Source organism: Toxotes jaculatrix, chromosome 22, assembly GCF_017976425.1.
Source record: "Toxotes jaculatrix isolate fToxJac2 chromosome 22, fToxJac2.pri, whole genome shotgun sequence".
NCBI classification, from domain to species: Eukaryota; Metazoa; Chordata; class Actinopteri; family Toxotidae; genus Toxotes; species Toxotes jaculatrix.
This window is the reverse complement of record NC_054415.1, coordinates 8,469,182-8,487,249: the sequence shown is the minus strand read 5'-3', so window position 1 is coordinate 8,487,249 and position 18,068 is coordinate 8,469,182. Positions and strand designations below refer to the sequence as shown.

General features: G+C 40.6%; 1 protein-coding gene across 1 annotated transcript; it reads left to right on the top strand.

The window, feature by feature from the left end:
• The first annotated feature begins 3,970 nt into the window (after positions 1 to 3,970).
• nudt4b (nudix (nucleoside diphosphate linked moiety X)-type motif 4b) lies at positions 3,971 to 18,068 on the top strand. Its single transcript, XM_041030380.1, has 5 exons — positions 3,971 to 4,413; positions 11,390 to 11,500; positions 13,126 to 13,170; positions 13,595 to 13,682; positions 14,481 to 18,068. Exons 1-5 carry the CDS (start codon positions 4,318 to 4,320, stop codon positions 14,699 to 14,701), a joined length of 561 nt encoding a protein of 186 aa, XP_040886314.1. The 5' UTR covers positions 3,971 to 4,317; the 3' UTR covers positions 14,702 to 18,068.

Below are 18,068 nucleotides of genomic sequence, written 5' to 3'. Positions count from 1 at the left end.
AGCTCACATCCATCTTAGCAACCTTGGCCGGCTGTCAGGAGCTCACTTCATCAGTGGATGAGCTCCATCCCAGGATATTCACCTCACCCTGAATGCCTGCAAACAACTGTCCTACCTTGGTTTGTCATAGTGAATATACAAGGGAAGGCAGAGTTTGCTAAAGCTTAATTTTATACTGTGAAGTTTCTAATAATGGAGACCTTACTGGACAACAGATGGCCCAATCTAAAATTAGCCTTATAGCCACTGCATGATTACCCATGAACTAAATTTAGAAGGGGATGAATGATGCCTATTATCGTTATCTTAATCAGAACATTTACATCTTTGGTGTCAGAAGGCATTTCAGTTTTTTGAGGCTCTTATTTCCCCTGTCTGGCAAGAAGCCATTCCCTCACATGCCTCAATCAGGTCTGAAAGCTGTGCGCTGAGGTCAAAGAAGAGACTTACGGGTGAGCTAATCAGCTCAGGATTTTATATGCGTAATCAGAGTTTGCACTGTGATCCACTCACAGGCAAATGAAGAGGCAGATTAGGCTCCATGTGTAAGTGTGTGTGTCTGTATGTAAATACACAACTACACTAGATCTCTGTGTATACTGTACTGGATAAGCGTGGCATATGTATTTGTGTGAGTGTTACGTAAAGTTTGAGCTGACTGTGTCGTCAGAAAGCAGATGTCCTCTGACTCTCCTGATAAAGTAAGGGCAACGATAGGCAGACGGTCAGTTCTGGCTTCTTATTTTCCCGTCCCATCTGTCTCGATGTGCCAGGAGAAACCGGATCCCTCTATTCCCCTCACACCTCGGCTAAAAGGGGACCTCTTAATTGCCTTCCTTTGCTATGCAAGAAGATGATGATAAACCACTCCAAGTAGCTTGATGACAGAACGATTTATTTTCCTCTGAGGTGACTGATGCCATTAAGATGATAACATGACCCAGCATCTGTTGTTATATTTGGGAGAAAGATTGAGTTCAGCAGGTTGTTTTCTAATTTTAGTCCATTATAAAGCACTTATTCTATATCGTACATAAACAACATTACAATTCTGCAAACACATTCATTTTATAACATGTCTCCCTCATCCTGATAGCACTCATCTAAATATTTGCTTTCATCTACTTTATCAATTTGCATCTGTTTGTGTGAATAACGTCGTAACAGACTCAACAAGTAATTGTTTTTTTAAATGTATTTTCACTGTGTTTTTACATTTGTAATGTGTTATAATTATCCTTCTAGTAATCAGATCATAATCACATCAGTGAAACACTCTTCTAAAATGAGACGATGATGCTGCATGACTTCTAGTAACACGATGACCTGAATGCAAGCTTATCGGATCTCCGTCAGATGTGGGTGATGACCACTGCGATTAAAATCACAACATGACTTGTGCATGCAGTGATTTTTTTTCATCAACTCTGGAGAATTTCAGAACTAGACAGACATTAAAACAATGAAACAAGATTGGTCTGCTACTATGCAAGCAGCTCTGTGAGGCTACGCTTAGGCACAGCAGTGCTTTCAGCTAAATGGAAATATTGGCATGCTAAGATGCTGATGTTATTTACCATGTAAACCATCCAAAACCACAAATGTCAACCTACTGGTTGCAGTATACACAATATTTGATTTTGTACATGCATCATTTTTCTCCCAAATGCATGCACAGAGCCAGCTATCTACACGCAGCTTTCAACAATTGTGAGTCAAAGGGACTTATGACTACAGGCACTGACCTGTCTCACCCTTTGACCCACTTTGTTCAGTCTTATTATTTGATTGATCTTTGTCTCCTGGAGGTCACTTGGCGTTTGATGTTACCTGTGGAGTTACAACATGTGGATCCTCCTCAGCATACAGGTCAAAGGTTAACCGAGGGTGAAGGAAGATGGTGACACAGATTTCCGCTTAGACATAATGAGCACGTCATTGCATGCACTCTTCTCATGCATGTCATTTGATTATCAGCTGTATCTCACCCTTTTAGTAATTACATTACTGAGACAGTGACTACATTTAATCATATAATCAGTTAATAAATTACAGCTGCCTACAGTGCAATTGCACTTTCCTAAACCCCATCTGGGAGCGCCATCAGATATGATTTGAGACAGATTTTTCTCTAATGTGTTTAGTCAGGAGGACCAGTCGGGAGTGGTGCTTATTCACTGAGACAGCCCCCACCCACCCAAACAGATTGTGTTACAACACAGTGACCTTTGACCTGCAGTTAAAACACACAAATATTAATAAACCTCAAAAAAATACTTTTCAGCATGTGCTTAAATGATTGTGTCAATACCGCTTCCCTTTTTTTTTTTTACAAACTGATTGGATCTGACACACTCACAAAATGACCTCAGATTTGCTGTAAATTCAGTGAAAGATGGGAGTTGCTGATTGATTTCTCAACACACTGAATTTGATGTAACTGTCCCATTAACTACCGGACATGCAGTACGTGATCTTGTGCACAATTTTGCCAAAATCTAACACCCCCCCTAAAAAGACACAAGACACAAAAACTAGAATCTCAGAGGTGTAACAGGCACAATGTTGTGCTCATTTTAAGCAACCGGTGGACTTTTTCAAATCACTTGACCCTTTGAACTTTGAAAAAACTTTATGTAGCTTGTACATTACAGCTGTCCTTCAGCAAATACAATAATGCAGTCGTGTGTGTTAGGTGTGTTTATATTGCAGGTGGAACTTGAAACATGGAACTCCAATGAGAAAAGTCCCATAAAAGTGCAATAAAAAATGTCATGGTGGTTTGTATCATGACAAATGCATGCGATTATAACAGGGCTGGTTTTATTTGTTTGTCATTAAAACTGAGTCTGAGGCTTATTCATTTGGGGGGTTGTTGATCCAGGCCTGGTGGGTTATGATCAATCATGGCATTTTGAACATATTTTGTGGAGTTTAGAGCTTTGATTTCAGAATTGGTGCTTTTCCTTCCCCACTGAGACAGAGCAAAGTAGTGTGGGGATGGATTGCATGTCCAGGTGTTCTTAATAACGTTAACAACAGCTCATGGCAGTGTGACAGTGAAGCAACATGAAGAGCCTTTAAACTTACGCCTTTCAATTGGAATTCAGCCATAATTCATTTTACACCAGTGCTTTTATATACAATGATGAAATGTGCTGAATCTTAACTTTAATATCTAAATTTACCCTCAAATGCACATGATCGATTTGTGATTTAATTCAAAAATTCATTTTGATTTACCACAACTTTTGATTCATTTTTCTGCTTCTTTCTTGATGTGTCCTGATTTTTGTTTCCATTTACATTGGTCACATTAATCCTGGAAGTCACAGTAAGAATATTTAGGCTATAAAGTATAATGAGTGATATAACTATACTAACATTTATGCTTTAGATGTAAAAGTTACTGACATCTGTATTTTTTCTCAGAATTTGGTAGTGGTAGCACATGGCGGAGTTTATATGTGACAATTCTGTCTTTTATTTAAGTATTATTACACTCAATATATTTAATTTCCACAGCCTCTAAACCAACAAACTAAGTATTCTTCAAACATAATTATATTCCTGGTAGCGTTCATTCGGGTCTGAAACAGCATGTAGACATTCATGTTGGGAAATAAAATATACTTTTGTTATCCAAATTTGAGGGTATTTCTAAAAGCCACTTAGGACACCACCGTCCTAAATGAATGATCATGAACATGAACATTCATGAACATCCCGATCACTGTCTGCACACTGAACAAGCACAGGGTTGCTTGACAAACGGTGCCATGCACTGCTGCTGCACCAGTTTGGTATAAATCAGAACAAATTACGCATTTGTTTATTATCACTGTTTTGACCAGAACTGTAGCCCCGCCCACCGAGACCAGTCCAGCCAATGAGCTCATTCCTGCCTCAGAGGAGTGATCTGGATATCTAAAACTCCGGTCTGCCTGTTCATTGTACTGAGTCAGCGGCCATGCGCAAATGGATCCAGAGGAGGGCTGTGCGGTGTAGGCTGTAGTCTACATAAGATCTGTGCCTGCGGGGCTTCTGCACTCACACCTCTCAGACACACTGATTTTATGAGGAAAACATAAATCCAGGAGTCTGACGGGTTACCTTGGGATCATCTCTCCAGCAAAGCCGCCCTCCACCTCCACCCTCCCTCCTCTTAGGACTGACCATCTCGGACCACGGATGCAGAGAGCAGCAACGATGCGGCGGCTACGCTGTTAACTCGCTGGACACCCCCCCTACCTCCCTCCCTCTCTCTCGCTGTCTCTGTCTTGTTTTTGCCGGTGAAGGAGGCAGAATAAATCCAGGATGAAGCTTAAACCGAACCAGACCAGGACATACGATGGCGAGGGCTTCAAGAAACGAGCAGCATGTCTGTGCTTTAAGAATGAACGTGAAGAAGAGGTAAGAGACCCCGCAGTGTAATGTTATGCATAACTGGACCTTTTGAACAATATGCAGAGGTTGTGTATGACTTTGTGGCCTAGTCATCCCCTATCTGCACCCAGTCATTCAGACAGCACAGGAGGGGAATATGAATAAAATTGGCAATATTTTTAAATATTACATATGGGGTTTGATTTGTGGCCTCTCCGTGTAGGTGTAGCTACATTTACACTGGTTTTCTGTTTCTCTCAAGGCCACTGTTTTGGTTTGTATTCCCGTGCTGCTGCTGATGCGCCCTGGGCTATCCAGTTTAGGCTAGTTTGAGGAGCACGTAGAGAAAAGAGGAAAAATGACCGATGTCAAGTTAGCTTCACTTAGCAACACACGGCTGACTGTTATGGATTTCAAATTAAAACCCCCAGACTAAGAAGCCCGTTCGAAACAGCGTTTTGACTTTATTTTGAAAAGGCATTCGCTCTACTTCCTTTTAGGCGCTAGCTAGCTTAAAGCAGCGAACATCGGGGGGGCGAGGCGCTCTGTACCATGTTTCCTTCACTAGCGGGTTCAACATCGGCTTGTGCTGTGTGAGGAGATGAGCATGTAGGCCACAAGTCTGTTATTAAATTTATCTGTCAAACGTCGAGTCACCTCACCACATTTAATAACCTCGACAGGGCAAGCATCCATGACCAGGCAGTAACCATTCATGATAGTGCTGCATCCCGCCGGCCTTGAGCGGGCAGCTGCGTCGCAATTCTGTGGATGAGGATTTAAAGGGGCCTTCACCATGTAAATAATGAATATGGGGTGACAGACTTTTATTGTTGTCGTGTCTGAAAGACTTTTCTCGGTGATATACAACACTGAAGATCCACTTTAAAAGGCATTTCCGCAGCTTTCCGTCGAGTTTTCTAAAAAATACATTAGCTGTGATATTCTGAAGATATTAACCTACTGAGAGAGCTAACGAGATATTTTCTTTTTTACATAATGTGTTTTGAATCACTCACTTTTTGTTTCACTAGTGTTATAAGTTTTTGCACATAATACTTGACATGCAACATACACAAACGAAAATCATAAAAACATCTAAAACAGATGACAAATAAAACAGTACACAACTGCATAAACTGAACAAAAACACAAATTATTATTATTATTTTTTTCAAACAGGGATAGTCTAAGACAATCAAAGCCAGTCTGAAAACATTAACAAATGCATATGCTCACAAAGAAAATTTTACATAAGACAGTTACAGAAAATTGCTTTTGGCAAAAGCTGTAGTGAGCCACTTACTATGTACTCAGTCCAGATAGAGCCCATGTTATATTAAGTATGTTGACTTATGTTTTGGGTTACGCACAGTTTACTGTTCCGTAAATGTTTGCCTGGTAAATTACTAGTTCACTTGTTGGGCTAATAATAGCCATGCATCCACATTACTAGTAAGTCATATTTATGTCAAAAGAATCACGACTATATCTTTTTTTATTGTGGCATATTCTTGCATGTCTAAATTTAGCCCCCTCTTTGAGTGTGTGATAAACAAACAAGACACAGTAAAAACAGTCCAGTCTGGTGTCACTAGACAGGCACAAAGAGCTGTGGCTGGGCCCTCCAGTGTTTGCTTGTATAATATACAGATCTGAAGATCTACACACAAGCATATCCGCTCGTTTACATTTGAGCAGCTGTTATGTCATCATTAATGTCTGAGTTTTAAGTGTAGGACCATGAAAGAGATGTTGAGATTTTATAAAATTATATAATGTGATTTTTTAAAAAAATATATTTTATTTTTATTGTTATAAAGCTGTGTACCTGCACTTTTTCACTCTTGCCAAATTTTTCTCAGAACTTGTTTGTACACTGTGATGATTACTTGTAATTCCAGGGAAGGACAGTCAGTGAATATTGTGACAACAGAAGTGTGTAGGTGTGACCATCACCCTCAGGATTTTCAGGCTCTGACAAGCATGTCTGCTCATGTAATCGTAGAGATGACACTGTTTGAAGTAAGAGATCCAATCTGGCGCTCTGATTGTGGTTTTGGCTGGTAACAATATCCATTTTCTGCATAAAGAAGCTTGAGATATTGGGTTTTGTGGTATCAATACTTTCCTTAGACACGTGTACACGCACACAATCACTTCCTAGACACCAGAGACCCTACTGTGGTGAAATAAGAGCTGCACATGCTGCTAGAGTGTTTTGTTTTGGAGAGGAAAGGAGAAAGCTGAGCCCTCAGGGCGAGGTACTCTGACAGCAATTAAACTCCTAACAAGGGAAAGCGGGAAGCTGACAGTGCAGAGGGACAGCAGTGATAGGGAGTTTAACAACATGTGCATTGCCTGGGGGCCTGTTTGCCAAGAGAACTTCTTTAATTATTTTACATCATAATACTGCAGTGATACGGAGTAGAAACCCATAATTAAATGAGTAGTCCTAATCTGTGTTTTTTCTGACACATTAAAGGAATGAAGACTACCCATTCATTTAATTCAAAAGGGATGTTTTGTAGAAATATTTCTACAAAACATCACTTGTAGAAATTTTCCCAGCTGTATGTTTAAACATCTTAACGGTATTGTTATTGGATACTGTGAAGCACACAGTAAAAGCCACAACCTTGTGGGTGTGTAGCTGATAAACAGCTTTTGTGAAATGATTTCATCACAACTTTAACTCATTTCTCAGAAGAAGTTAAATGGTAGTGAAAAGCACAGTGTGTACAGCTTCAAAGCTGCTGTGATCAATCAGTGTTGATATTAGCAATGGATTAAATGACTATGTGTAAAGTGAGAAGGGCGGTGCAGACTTTTATTTTAACGTCTCTCAGCTTATTGTTTTGGTTTTGTGGCTCCCAAAGTTTGAAAGCTCTAAATACAAACTGTATGCTACCTGTCATCCACCAAAGTGAGACAAAGTTAGGAATTAGCTGCCAAACATATTGCAGCACTTAGCACCTAAAAAGGTAGATATTTCCCTCAGGAGCTGATGCAGAATAAAAACAAAGCTAAAAGGAAAGTGAAGCCAGAAGGCAGAGAAAATGACCTCAAATAAGTGATAATGTGTTGAATCTGCTGGATGTACAAATAAGTAAGTGTAACATCCCTTTGGTTTGCTTCATGATTTAGGCAAGACAGTGTGTGACATACCCCGTTGGTCAGTGTTTGACACAGGCTTTTACGAAAGTAAACTGCAAAGAGTTTGTGCCTCAGTTAGAAATGAGAGAAATAAACTGCTACCTCTGATCGAGACACCAGTTCCAGCAATAACCTCTGTGTTCATCAGATTACAACCTGGAGGCTCGGTAGTGAAGATTATTGCAGCAGATTGTGAATAATGTCAGAGTGGAAATGGGAGGGGGAAGTTATCAGTGTGAGTGGATGCTTCACCATAAAATCAGAAATGGAGGCTTTCAGTCTCTCTCTCTCCCTCTGCCTCCTGCCATTTGTCTCTGACTTTCCCTCTTTATGACCCCTGTTATTTGTTGATACCTGTATAATGCAGCGACTATATTACTGTCTTAGCGCTATTGATTCAGCCCCTGCTCTTGTGTACTTGAGTGTCTAAGACTTTTCATCATTCTTTCCTCCCGGCACCCGGGCTGGCATTTGGAGCCTTCTTTATTTGACAGCTACAGGTGTTCCTCTTTGGGGAGGAGGAGGTGTTTATGTCCTCCATAATATTCCTGCCTGCTGTCCCTGTTTGAGGCCATGCCAGAGGACTTGCTGTCATAGCCGGTGTTTTACTACCAGTGGCAGGTCTGATATGTCAAATTGAGAAACTGATTTAAGAAAGACTGATTTTTTTTTGTCTGTTTGTTTTCCTTGTTCTTGTGTAACTATATTGTTAAATGTGTTTTTTGGATAACAGAGAGGTCAGCTGATGCCAGATGTGTCTGACATTGGTCCATAGTGTTTCATTACACAGAGGAGATTTACTGTATGTTGCCCTAGGATTTGCCCACCTTTCTTTCCACGACGGGGGCCCCCTGGGAAGCGGGGTGAGTTGCAAAACAGTAAAATGTCACTGGGAAACACTACAGTGTTCCCTCTGGGATTTCTCCTTCGCCCTGCCCCTCTTTCCAAATATAAGTGGGTTTTCTGTGCTTGGAGTTCAGCTGTCAGCTGACCGTTGACCTGTCTATCATGACAGTGTGAGTTATTTTGTTTTGGTTTTTCATCAGCCCTGCAAACGTAGCCTACGCAGTTAAGTCAGTGGTATAGGGGTGCTTGTCCCCCAGGGTGGTTCTACAGTTGCCTGGAGGTGCTTAGAAAGATTGTAAAGCAGATCAGCTAATTTAATGAAATAAATACTAGAATTTGTAATAGATAAAAACTTATCCAAGTGACCTGGTGCTTGCAAAGAAGAATAGAAGCACACATGCTTGATTTGTTGTGTCCTTCAGCGAGGCTTCCTCTCGTATGGCTGTATTCGTCTCAGCAGCACATGTGAAGAACAAATTCTTAATTATATAGAGTTTGTAATATGTAGATTCAGTGCTCTACATTCCTAAATTCATTAAAACAAAACTAAATGCAGCCTGTGCTGTGTTCTGTGGATGGACAACAACCAGAAGATAAAAATGGAACAAGCAGAGCAGAAATCTGCTTTGTCCTCGCTGCCCCGGAAGCTCTGTGGCATTTGTTTTGTATACAACCCACACTGTCGGCTTAGGACACGTTGACACCAGTGATCTCCCCATAAGCCGTGTTGGCTGCAGCACAGCACACAGACACACATAATCAGACAGTGAGGGCCGGGGGTAGGAGCGCTCTGAAACCTCTAACACATCTAAAACACGGAGAATCAATGAATCTTTTATCTGTCATAACACTGAAATGTCCCTTCTCACATGGGGCTACATCACACTATAATAGTCCATTATGAAAGTAGTCTGCTGGCAGGTGACATTCATGTTCAGAAGGAGGACAAAATAAATACTCCGTGTGACACGCACATTCCTAGACAACAAAATCGAAATGGTCTTCGAGATCTGCCAGACAAAGATAACCTTCACCTTTATTCTTAGTTTTATGAAATACTTCTTTCTCAGATCATGATTAAAGGGCTGAAGTTCTCGTTCGGTTTGTTTTAGCTCTAGTTCCTCAGAGAGCTCGGTCCAAGCTCTTTGCAGGTTACGAGGTTCAACTTTGCACATTTCTTGCAGTTTGCACTCTGCTGAGAAGACGTCATGTTCTGCACTAGTACTGCTTGTCCAGTTTCTGTAAATGTCCCTTCCTTTAACACACATCACTTACTGTAAGCTACAAAAGACCTACACCTGTTGTATGGGATAAACACCTGTTGTGTGTTTTTCTTGAACCTTTTCACCTGCACTAAATGTTTATTGAGAAAGCGCACACTTAATCCACATCTCCATACTCGACATTCGCTCCATATGGCTACACACATGCAACCCATCCACCCTCCTGCCCTGCAACCTAACCTATATCATCTGGGAATGAGCAGGTGGTTGAGCTGGGTGAGCGTGGCACGTGAGAAAGGGAGCAGCCGACAGCGCTCACCGTCAGGGCCCCAGACATGTGCCGTCCAATCGGTTTGGCCCTTGGCCCTGGCCCTCAGAGATGCCCCAGAAGGCCTCTGCTGCTGTAATCCCATTAGAGAGCGTAAGGGAAGCTATGCGAAAGCTGAGTTAGGATTAAGTGACAGGCTGACTCCTCTGGCAGATTACTGGATATGGTGATCGTATGGGTGGCAGTGGTGGAGAAGTCACCATCTGTTGCGCAAGCTGCTGAAAGCATGTTTCTCTCTTTGCATGTATGTTTACATTTACTGCTGGTTGCGTAGAATGATTTCTGAGCTGACAAAGATACATGAGAGGTGTTAATATGATCATAAGCAAAAGATAACAAATTTGAGTGGCCTTAAGCCAGACTCTACTGGTTCCTTGCCCCCATCTGGTGTAGCAGATTTGTTTGTATGTTTGTGTCAGATTGAAATGGAAAAAAAATGCACCTAATATGGCAAATTAAATACTGTAAGATTCAGAAGATGCAATCGAGTCACAAGTGAATGAACCATCAGAGACTGTAATTGAATCCTGTCTCATTGGTTTTCCTTGTATTGGTTGCTGATGTTATTACGACCTGTATCCTGTCACAGACTGTGTTTTAATGATGATTGAACTGCTCCGTACAAATGTGATAATGTTTTCAGCCGGTGTGCCTGTGTCTGTTGTGGTTGCTATATGGACACTACCACAAACCGCAGACACAGGCGCATCTGATCTGTGCATATCAGTGTCCACTGCAACTGTAGTGTAATTCAAACCCTCAGCAGGGCGCTCAGAGGTGCACTGATAGAACTTAAGTGGCCCATGCTTGGTTTTAAATGCATTGTTTGCTGGACTCTGAACGCTCTCAATGAACGCTATGGCCCCCAAAAACGTAGGAATAAAATTGTTTAGTTCTGGTTAGTTAGCTAACGTCTGTTTAACTCAGGTTTGTGTTTGTGTTCTTATTTTAAACACAAAATAAGAATTATCAAATGAAGTTTACATGGAATAACACCAGTAGTATATTTTCATACTTCCATGTACTTGTTTAACTCACACAACCGTTTATGTGCCTGAATGAAATGTTTAAAGGGACTGAACGGACGCTGTGGTAGATTTAGGATCCTGTAAGCAACAACAGAGAATAAATAGCAGAGGCACCAGCAGTCATCAGTCACCTGTCCTTGAGACCTGAGTCCAAAGCGTCAAAAGGTCGTGGCTCATGTCAAAGTTCTCAGTTTCAATGTGACACGCGAAGTCAAGGCCAATGAAAAGAGGCGGAAAGTCACTGAGGAGAATCTGAATCAACAATTGGGTATTGAGTATATGGTTCTCCTTTTCTTTAGGTTGTGACTTTGTGCTTCCTGATACGACGAGTGTCTCCAACAGGCATACAAAGACACACAGTCCTTATGACACAGTGAAATAAAATGATTAAGATGCTCTAAAGTTGTGTCTTCTTTTAACAGGTTCTGCTGGTGAGCAGCAGTCGGCACCCGGACCAGTGGATCGTCCCCGGAGGAGGGATGGAGCCAGAGGAGGAGCCATGCGGTGCCGCGGTGCGAGAGGTGTTTGAGGAGGTGAATAAATGGTGCTAATCAAACCTCAGCTCTAAATTTGAGGTCATTTTAGGCGATTACAGGGCAAAGGACATCTTGGTCTCCAGCCAAAAAATTGCATCATGTTGTTTTACTGTGGTTGATCTTAACCTGCAATCAAAGACCACCTGTCCATTATATAACAAGGACCTAAAACACCATATTAGAAAATAGCTCTTTTGAAGTGACGTTACAGCTGCTGTTGTAAACGTCCTCTGTCCCTGCAAATGTCCATGATTAAACTACAGCTTACAAATAATTGTTGTTACAAGGGCCAATATATTCTCAGAGATACCATAATACTGCTGTGATGTTTTAAAAAAAGTACAAATATTAACATTAACATCACATTTTTACAGAGTGACCTGGCAAATTCTGGGTCACAGTCTTCTCAGAGGCTGTTTGAGACAACATATGGCTGCTGAGGACATTACACCTGCAATGTTTTGGATAGGGAAATCTCTTTGTTGTTCCTTTACTATTGGAAATCTTTCCAAACGGCTCAAATACACATCTGTGTGTCCTTGGAGTCAGCCGTGACTCTCTCACGCCCTTGCCAGCGTTCATTTCCAGTAAAAAATGTTGGAATGACCAGAGTTGGAGTTGCGTGGTCGGGAGCAGGATGCATGCTAAGGGTGAGATTTTTGAAGGGCTACGGTGTCAGTAGCTGGGTGACTGAGGAGCCCGCTGGTATTCCAGAGGCCCCATCGGTTGAGAACCTTGTGTTCTCAGCCACGTCAGCGGTCTAAACTTGGCTCCTCGCTGGATTCCTGTGCATTCACAGACCCCGCAGCCCAGCCCGCTGGACACATCAGTGGGACAGAGTGACACTTGTGAAGTATGTTGAGAGGGGGTAAAGGACAGATGTCATATGTCTTGACAGTAATTTGAATCCTGTGAAGTACATCGGAATTAATAAAACAACTGTTAGGTGTTATGAAAGGGACATAATTACATTTCCGTAATAATGCTCTGTCAGGATTCATGCCAGATTTTTTTCCAGGGGACGAGACAGTGCAAATGATTGGTACTGATGACTGTTATTATATAATGTTAATATAAATCATTCCTAAAGACTTAAGCACATCAAACCAATCTTAAACACTATACGGTTCCATAAAGACATCATTGCTACTTTAAGAAAAATGACTATTGTAGTTTGATTGACAGTTTCTACACAAATTGAAGAATTTGTGAGGCCACAGAGGACAAAAATAAGCTCCAAAAATATCTCAGTCTTGGCACATGGACATATTCCGCAGTTTAGCTCTGAACATTTTCATGCTTGGGTAATTGTTTGTCAAGCATTTTTATATCAAAACAAAGCCTGGGAGGTTATAGTTGAGTTCAGTACATAGAGGCGGACCAGAAGTTCTTTAAAACATTGAAATGTAATACACAATGCGCATTGTTTTGACACAGAATATAGTCTGTGGTTTGAACGCAGTTTTTCTATTGTTTTCACCCTCTATTCATCTGTGTGATTGATTTTTGTTGTAAGGCCACAGCTACACAGAAGTGTTCTCTGCTGCCTGTCTGTTCTGCAGACACGAACCAGGAACAAAAGAAAGCCCCCTTCTAACGTGTTGTCTTCATTTCTTCTTCAGGCCGGTGTGAAGGGAAAGCTGGGACGCCTGCTCGGCGTATTTGAGGTGAGCATTTCACATAAAGTGCGCAAATTACCATATAAAATGTGCACCTTTTCAAATTAAAATCCCCTGTGTGTGTGTGTGTGTCAGTGTCATGACACTTATCTAATAAACTTGATTGTGATTCTAATAGGTATTTTGCATTTAATAGTGTGCAGTGTTGACAGGAAAATTCTAGCTCAGTGCTTATCCGCACTCCAGCAAAAGTGTAAAGAAAACATTAAATTCACTGATAATTCAGCTTGTCTGTGTCTTTGTGTGAGCATAAACACAAGGACATAAATCAGGTACAACTGAAAATTGAGACAGACTTAAAAATGATGCAGATGTGAAGACTCTCCTGCCAGGGAGCTTAGTGTATTTGTGTGTGTTTATGGTGTGGTATTATCACTAAATATTCACTTTCTTTTCCTTCTGATCCCTAAAGCAAAACCAAGATCGGAAGCACAGAACATACGTGTATGTGTTGACTGTGACAGAAACCCTGGAGGCTTGGGAAGACTCTGTCAACATAGGTACAGTTTCCTTTCACCTTCTCATGAATGTTTGCGGATGCGGTTGCTGTTGTGTCTCTTTGTGTCTGTATTGTGCTCTGCTGGGGGCTTTTTCACCTTTTACAAAATACAATATCTTTATATTTATGTGAAGACCCTATACTGCATGGAGACTATAAGGGCAGCGGGGTATGCAGTAACAACAGGTGCCTATAAATCTAGGCCACTGATCTTAGCTGCAGAGGTTCTTAGCCGCAGTATATTAGAGCTGTCAGTAGCTTGGTCGGCAGGATCCAGCCTTAGTTTGATATGTGCTCAGTGGAGAGCATCCTATATCTGTGAGTGTAAACCAGAGCCTGCTGCATTTGCTATTTTCTTGTTTGGAATTTTTTTAGCATGTGCTATCTATTTCTGTGCATGCATGCACGTTTGTAGGTATATATGTCATTATATATGCCACACGCATGCATTTATGTGGTGTGTGGTCCTCAAGATACAACATCTACATTCACTTTGCTTTGATTAATCTTTTCAACCAGACAAGCCAATTAGCTGAGGACAACTTTTCAGTCAAATTAAATACACACTGCCTCTTGTGGCAGGTTGCTGCAAAATACTCCAGGCCTGCTTCACATTATACTTATGAATTTCAGCTATCGCAGGGAAATGTAAAGCCATTAAAGTTTATGATTTCCATAAGCTTTGTTGCATATATACCAGAAAATACAGCCTTGACACAACTTAAAATCAAGCTGTGGAAAAGGGGAAAAAGCATCAGTTTCCTTTAACTCATGCCCTAATCTCTGTCTCCCTCTGCAGGCCGTAAGCGGGAGTGGTTCACCGTGGAGGAGGCCATCAAAGTGCTGCAGAGCCACAAACCCGTCCACGCCGAGTACCTGCGGAGGCTCCAGCTCAGCTGCTCCCCCACCAACGGAAACTCCATCCTCCCGAGCCCACCACCGAACGACAACTACCCTCATTACAGCGCTACCGCCACCACGCCCGCGACGGGGAGCGTGCTGGGCTCCTCCTGCAGATAGGACTGCACTGAAACCTTTTGTCCTGTCCAGCTTGGACAGGTCACTGAAAGTCTGTACAGTCTTGCATGAATCTAATGACTTTTTAGAGTTGCGGCTCTCTTGTATGTATAATTTCTAGTCTTAGCTGCAGGACAGACCAAAGCCATTGCCAGAACTGTGTTAAAGACTCACATGACTGAGCAGGAGAAGCTGGTAAAGCTCACATCTCTGACAGAAAAACAGTGGCTCGCTCAAGAACGCCTTTCTTTTACTGGCAAACACCAGACTGATGAGCTGAGGTTTGGGAAGAGGAGGCTGCAGACTCTGCTGGTGTGAATGACCTGGTGAAGGAATGCCTTACAGAAACTTTGTATGAATGTTGTATTTGGGTCGTTTTATTTCACTAATGGTCATTTTTATTTTGTTTTAGCACAATGGATATGCTTTCTAGCCAGTACGAGGGTAATTGGCCCCAAAGCACATCCATGTGAGGAATGTTTCCAGACTGAAAAATGTCTTTGTCATCAACCCATGATGATGATAACAACCAAATATCCTATTATACTACATGAATCTAACTTTAATAAAGATACCTCCCAACATCGCTTTTCAAAACTACAAACGGTGGCGTCAAAATGAGAGTGACTAAAGTGGAAGTACGCAAGTATTTTAAACAGTTTGTATTAACCGACAAAAACAAGAGAACAAACTAAAATGAAAGTTGCCCTGATAAAAGCTGTCAGTGAGTTGCTACCTCGGTAAACTGAAAACTGGATCTGAGTCGTGACGCTGTTCGGTGTCCTTTGACACAACACTGCTGTGTTTGTGGTTAAACTTCAGCCAATTCCTCTGAATAACAAGTCAACTAACCTTGACTGATCCAACAAGCTGGTCTGCTGTCTGTTTAAAGTCACATACCTTTCATTGTTTCCCATGTTGTCAAAGTGAAAGTATTTCATGATTCTAAGTACATCCTTGATCTGGGTGTTGTGTGCTGCCTTGAACGATGGTTGAGGGTTAAACGAGTTTATTTCAACTCCATTAACATAAGAGGAGAACTTCTTTTAAAACACTTTACCATGAAGGGAAATAATGGTGATTCACTGTTGTATCTGGAAAGTAAAGCTCAGCAGTTTTATTGTGTGTCATGGTGCTGCAAGGCAATTTGGTTAAAGTGACCATGAAATTAATATCCATGTACAGTGTGATGGTTTTTGTCCATCGTCTGCAAGTAACCAAGACTACTCATGTCTAGGCCTGCAACTAATGATTATTTTCATTTCTGATCAGTTAGTTTTTTTGATTAACCTATTGATGGTCAGAAAACACTTTCTGTTAATCCATTAATTGTTTCAGCTTTGCTTGGATCTCATAAAGATCTGAAGAGTCACTGATAGTTTGCTTCATGAACTCTATTAGGAAAAACTATCAGCTTTTAGTGGTTCAAAAAGTAATGCAGCTTAAATTTAAATCTTATACTTTTTTGGGTTACCGGGTAAGCAAACTAAGTTTTGGGAGCATTATGTTGTCTAAGACATCTAGAACTATCAATCTTCAGTTCAAATCCAGTGGGTTTCTTTGCCCCTTGCAAAATATTTAAATAATAAAAAACATATAACTGAAAAAGAAATATAAGGACAAAAAACCCAAAGAACAATGACTCACATCAGCAGATAAAATCTCACTTTTCAGATCAGTACTTTTTTCCTTACTCATCCACCCACTCACTCCTGTGTTGACAGCTGAATGATGACTAGTAACCATACAGAGATTTGTAAATAGCTTTGAGGAGAAACATTGAAATCGTGTTTTTAAACTGAATGAACCTGTAAAAAAAATTCTCTTAATATTTTATATATTTTTTAACAATGTACAAATGGCAGAAAAAAAAAGACGAGTAGAAAAACCTCACTGAGTATGTACAGTACAGGATGTTTGTATCAACAACAATGTGCCACAGGTTTTAGGATATGAAGGTCTGTTGGTTTGTGTTTTAGTATGAAAGAGGAATCATTTTTAAAATGTGATCTGGTGAATTCAGAATGAGATGTACGAAGACAGCACAACATGACGTTGACAAAAAATGATGTACTGGATCCTCAAAAAGGTGTTGTGTAAAGACCTTAATGCATTTTCTTTTTTACAAAATATATATAGCGTAATGCTAATTAGCTTGTGTTTGTTATGGACAAGCAAGAACACAAGTCCGAATATTAATGAGTAGAGATATAATGAAATTGGTGGGGTGGTTTTTTTTAGTAAATATTGTGGTAAAAAAAAAACTGGAGTTTTAGAAAATAAAGACAGGATGGGGATGATCAGAACAAAATTTTGGAAGCTTTGGTAAGAAAATTAAAAAAAAATACACTTAGACAAATGTTTATTCAGCCTGTTTTGCTGGAGTAAAAACAGATCTCTCTTAGGTTTTCCCCTGTAGCACAGACTTGTGTCATGCTTCATATGCTTATGCCACCCCCATGGTCGCTGCTCCATCATGAGCTCTTAGCTTCAGTATCATAAACTCTCATATGCCAATTCAGCAGTTTTAAACTTTCAACCTCTTGTGACGGGTAAAATAAGGACTCCAACCACCTTAAACCTCTTTGTGTGTGTATGCGTAAGTACGTGTGTATTGTGGGTTGATGAACGTGAAATACGATGTGCCAAATTTTTTAATTTCTCGGTGTTCAGTTAAGAAAAAAAATCCATGTCAACATTATACAGACCTGAAGGTCAATAGGTTCTTAAACATTGTTTGATTAAATATTTAAAAAAAAAAAACATTAATATCATCTCAGAATTTAATCATGTGAATAAGTGTGTGTTTTTAGAGACTGACTGTGTCTTCCATTACTGATATTATGACTAGGCACTTATTCTTTATCCCATTTTGTTTTAACGTCCTCTTAAAATACAAGTCTTTCAGACTACAGTACAAATCAACAGAAATTTAACCTAAACCCATTAATCTTGATGTTTTGCTGCTTAATGTCATCTTGGTGCTCCATGAAACACCTTCTATCTCCACTTGTTGAAATGCTGTTTGATGCTTGGGCTTGGTGTTGATCTGTGACTGCATCCAGTTATGGGTAAAACATGATAGTAAGGGAAAGAATCCCACTGTAAAAAGGTATGTGCTTAAATACAAAAATGTGAGACAGCCAAGGACACACATGTCCACTGGATCTGGACACCTTGAATGTTTGCTGAACACAATGTAATGTCATAAGGATGTGTCTGGCACATTTGAATCCAAGCAAACTAAAGACTTGTCACCATTTGTTCATGAATATTATGCACAGAAAAGTTTAATGTGAAAGTGATGTAAAGAACAGGACTGGAAAGATTGTTTTTGGGAAAACGTTGCATTAAAGGGGAAAAATCTTCA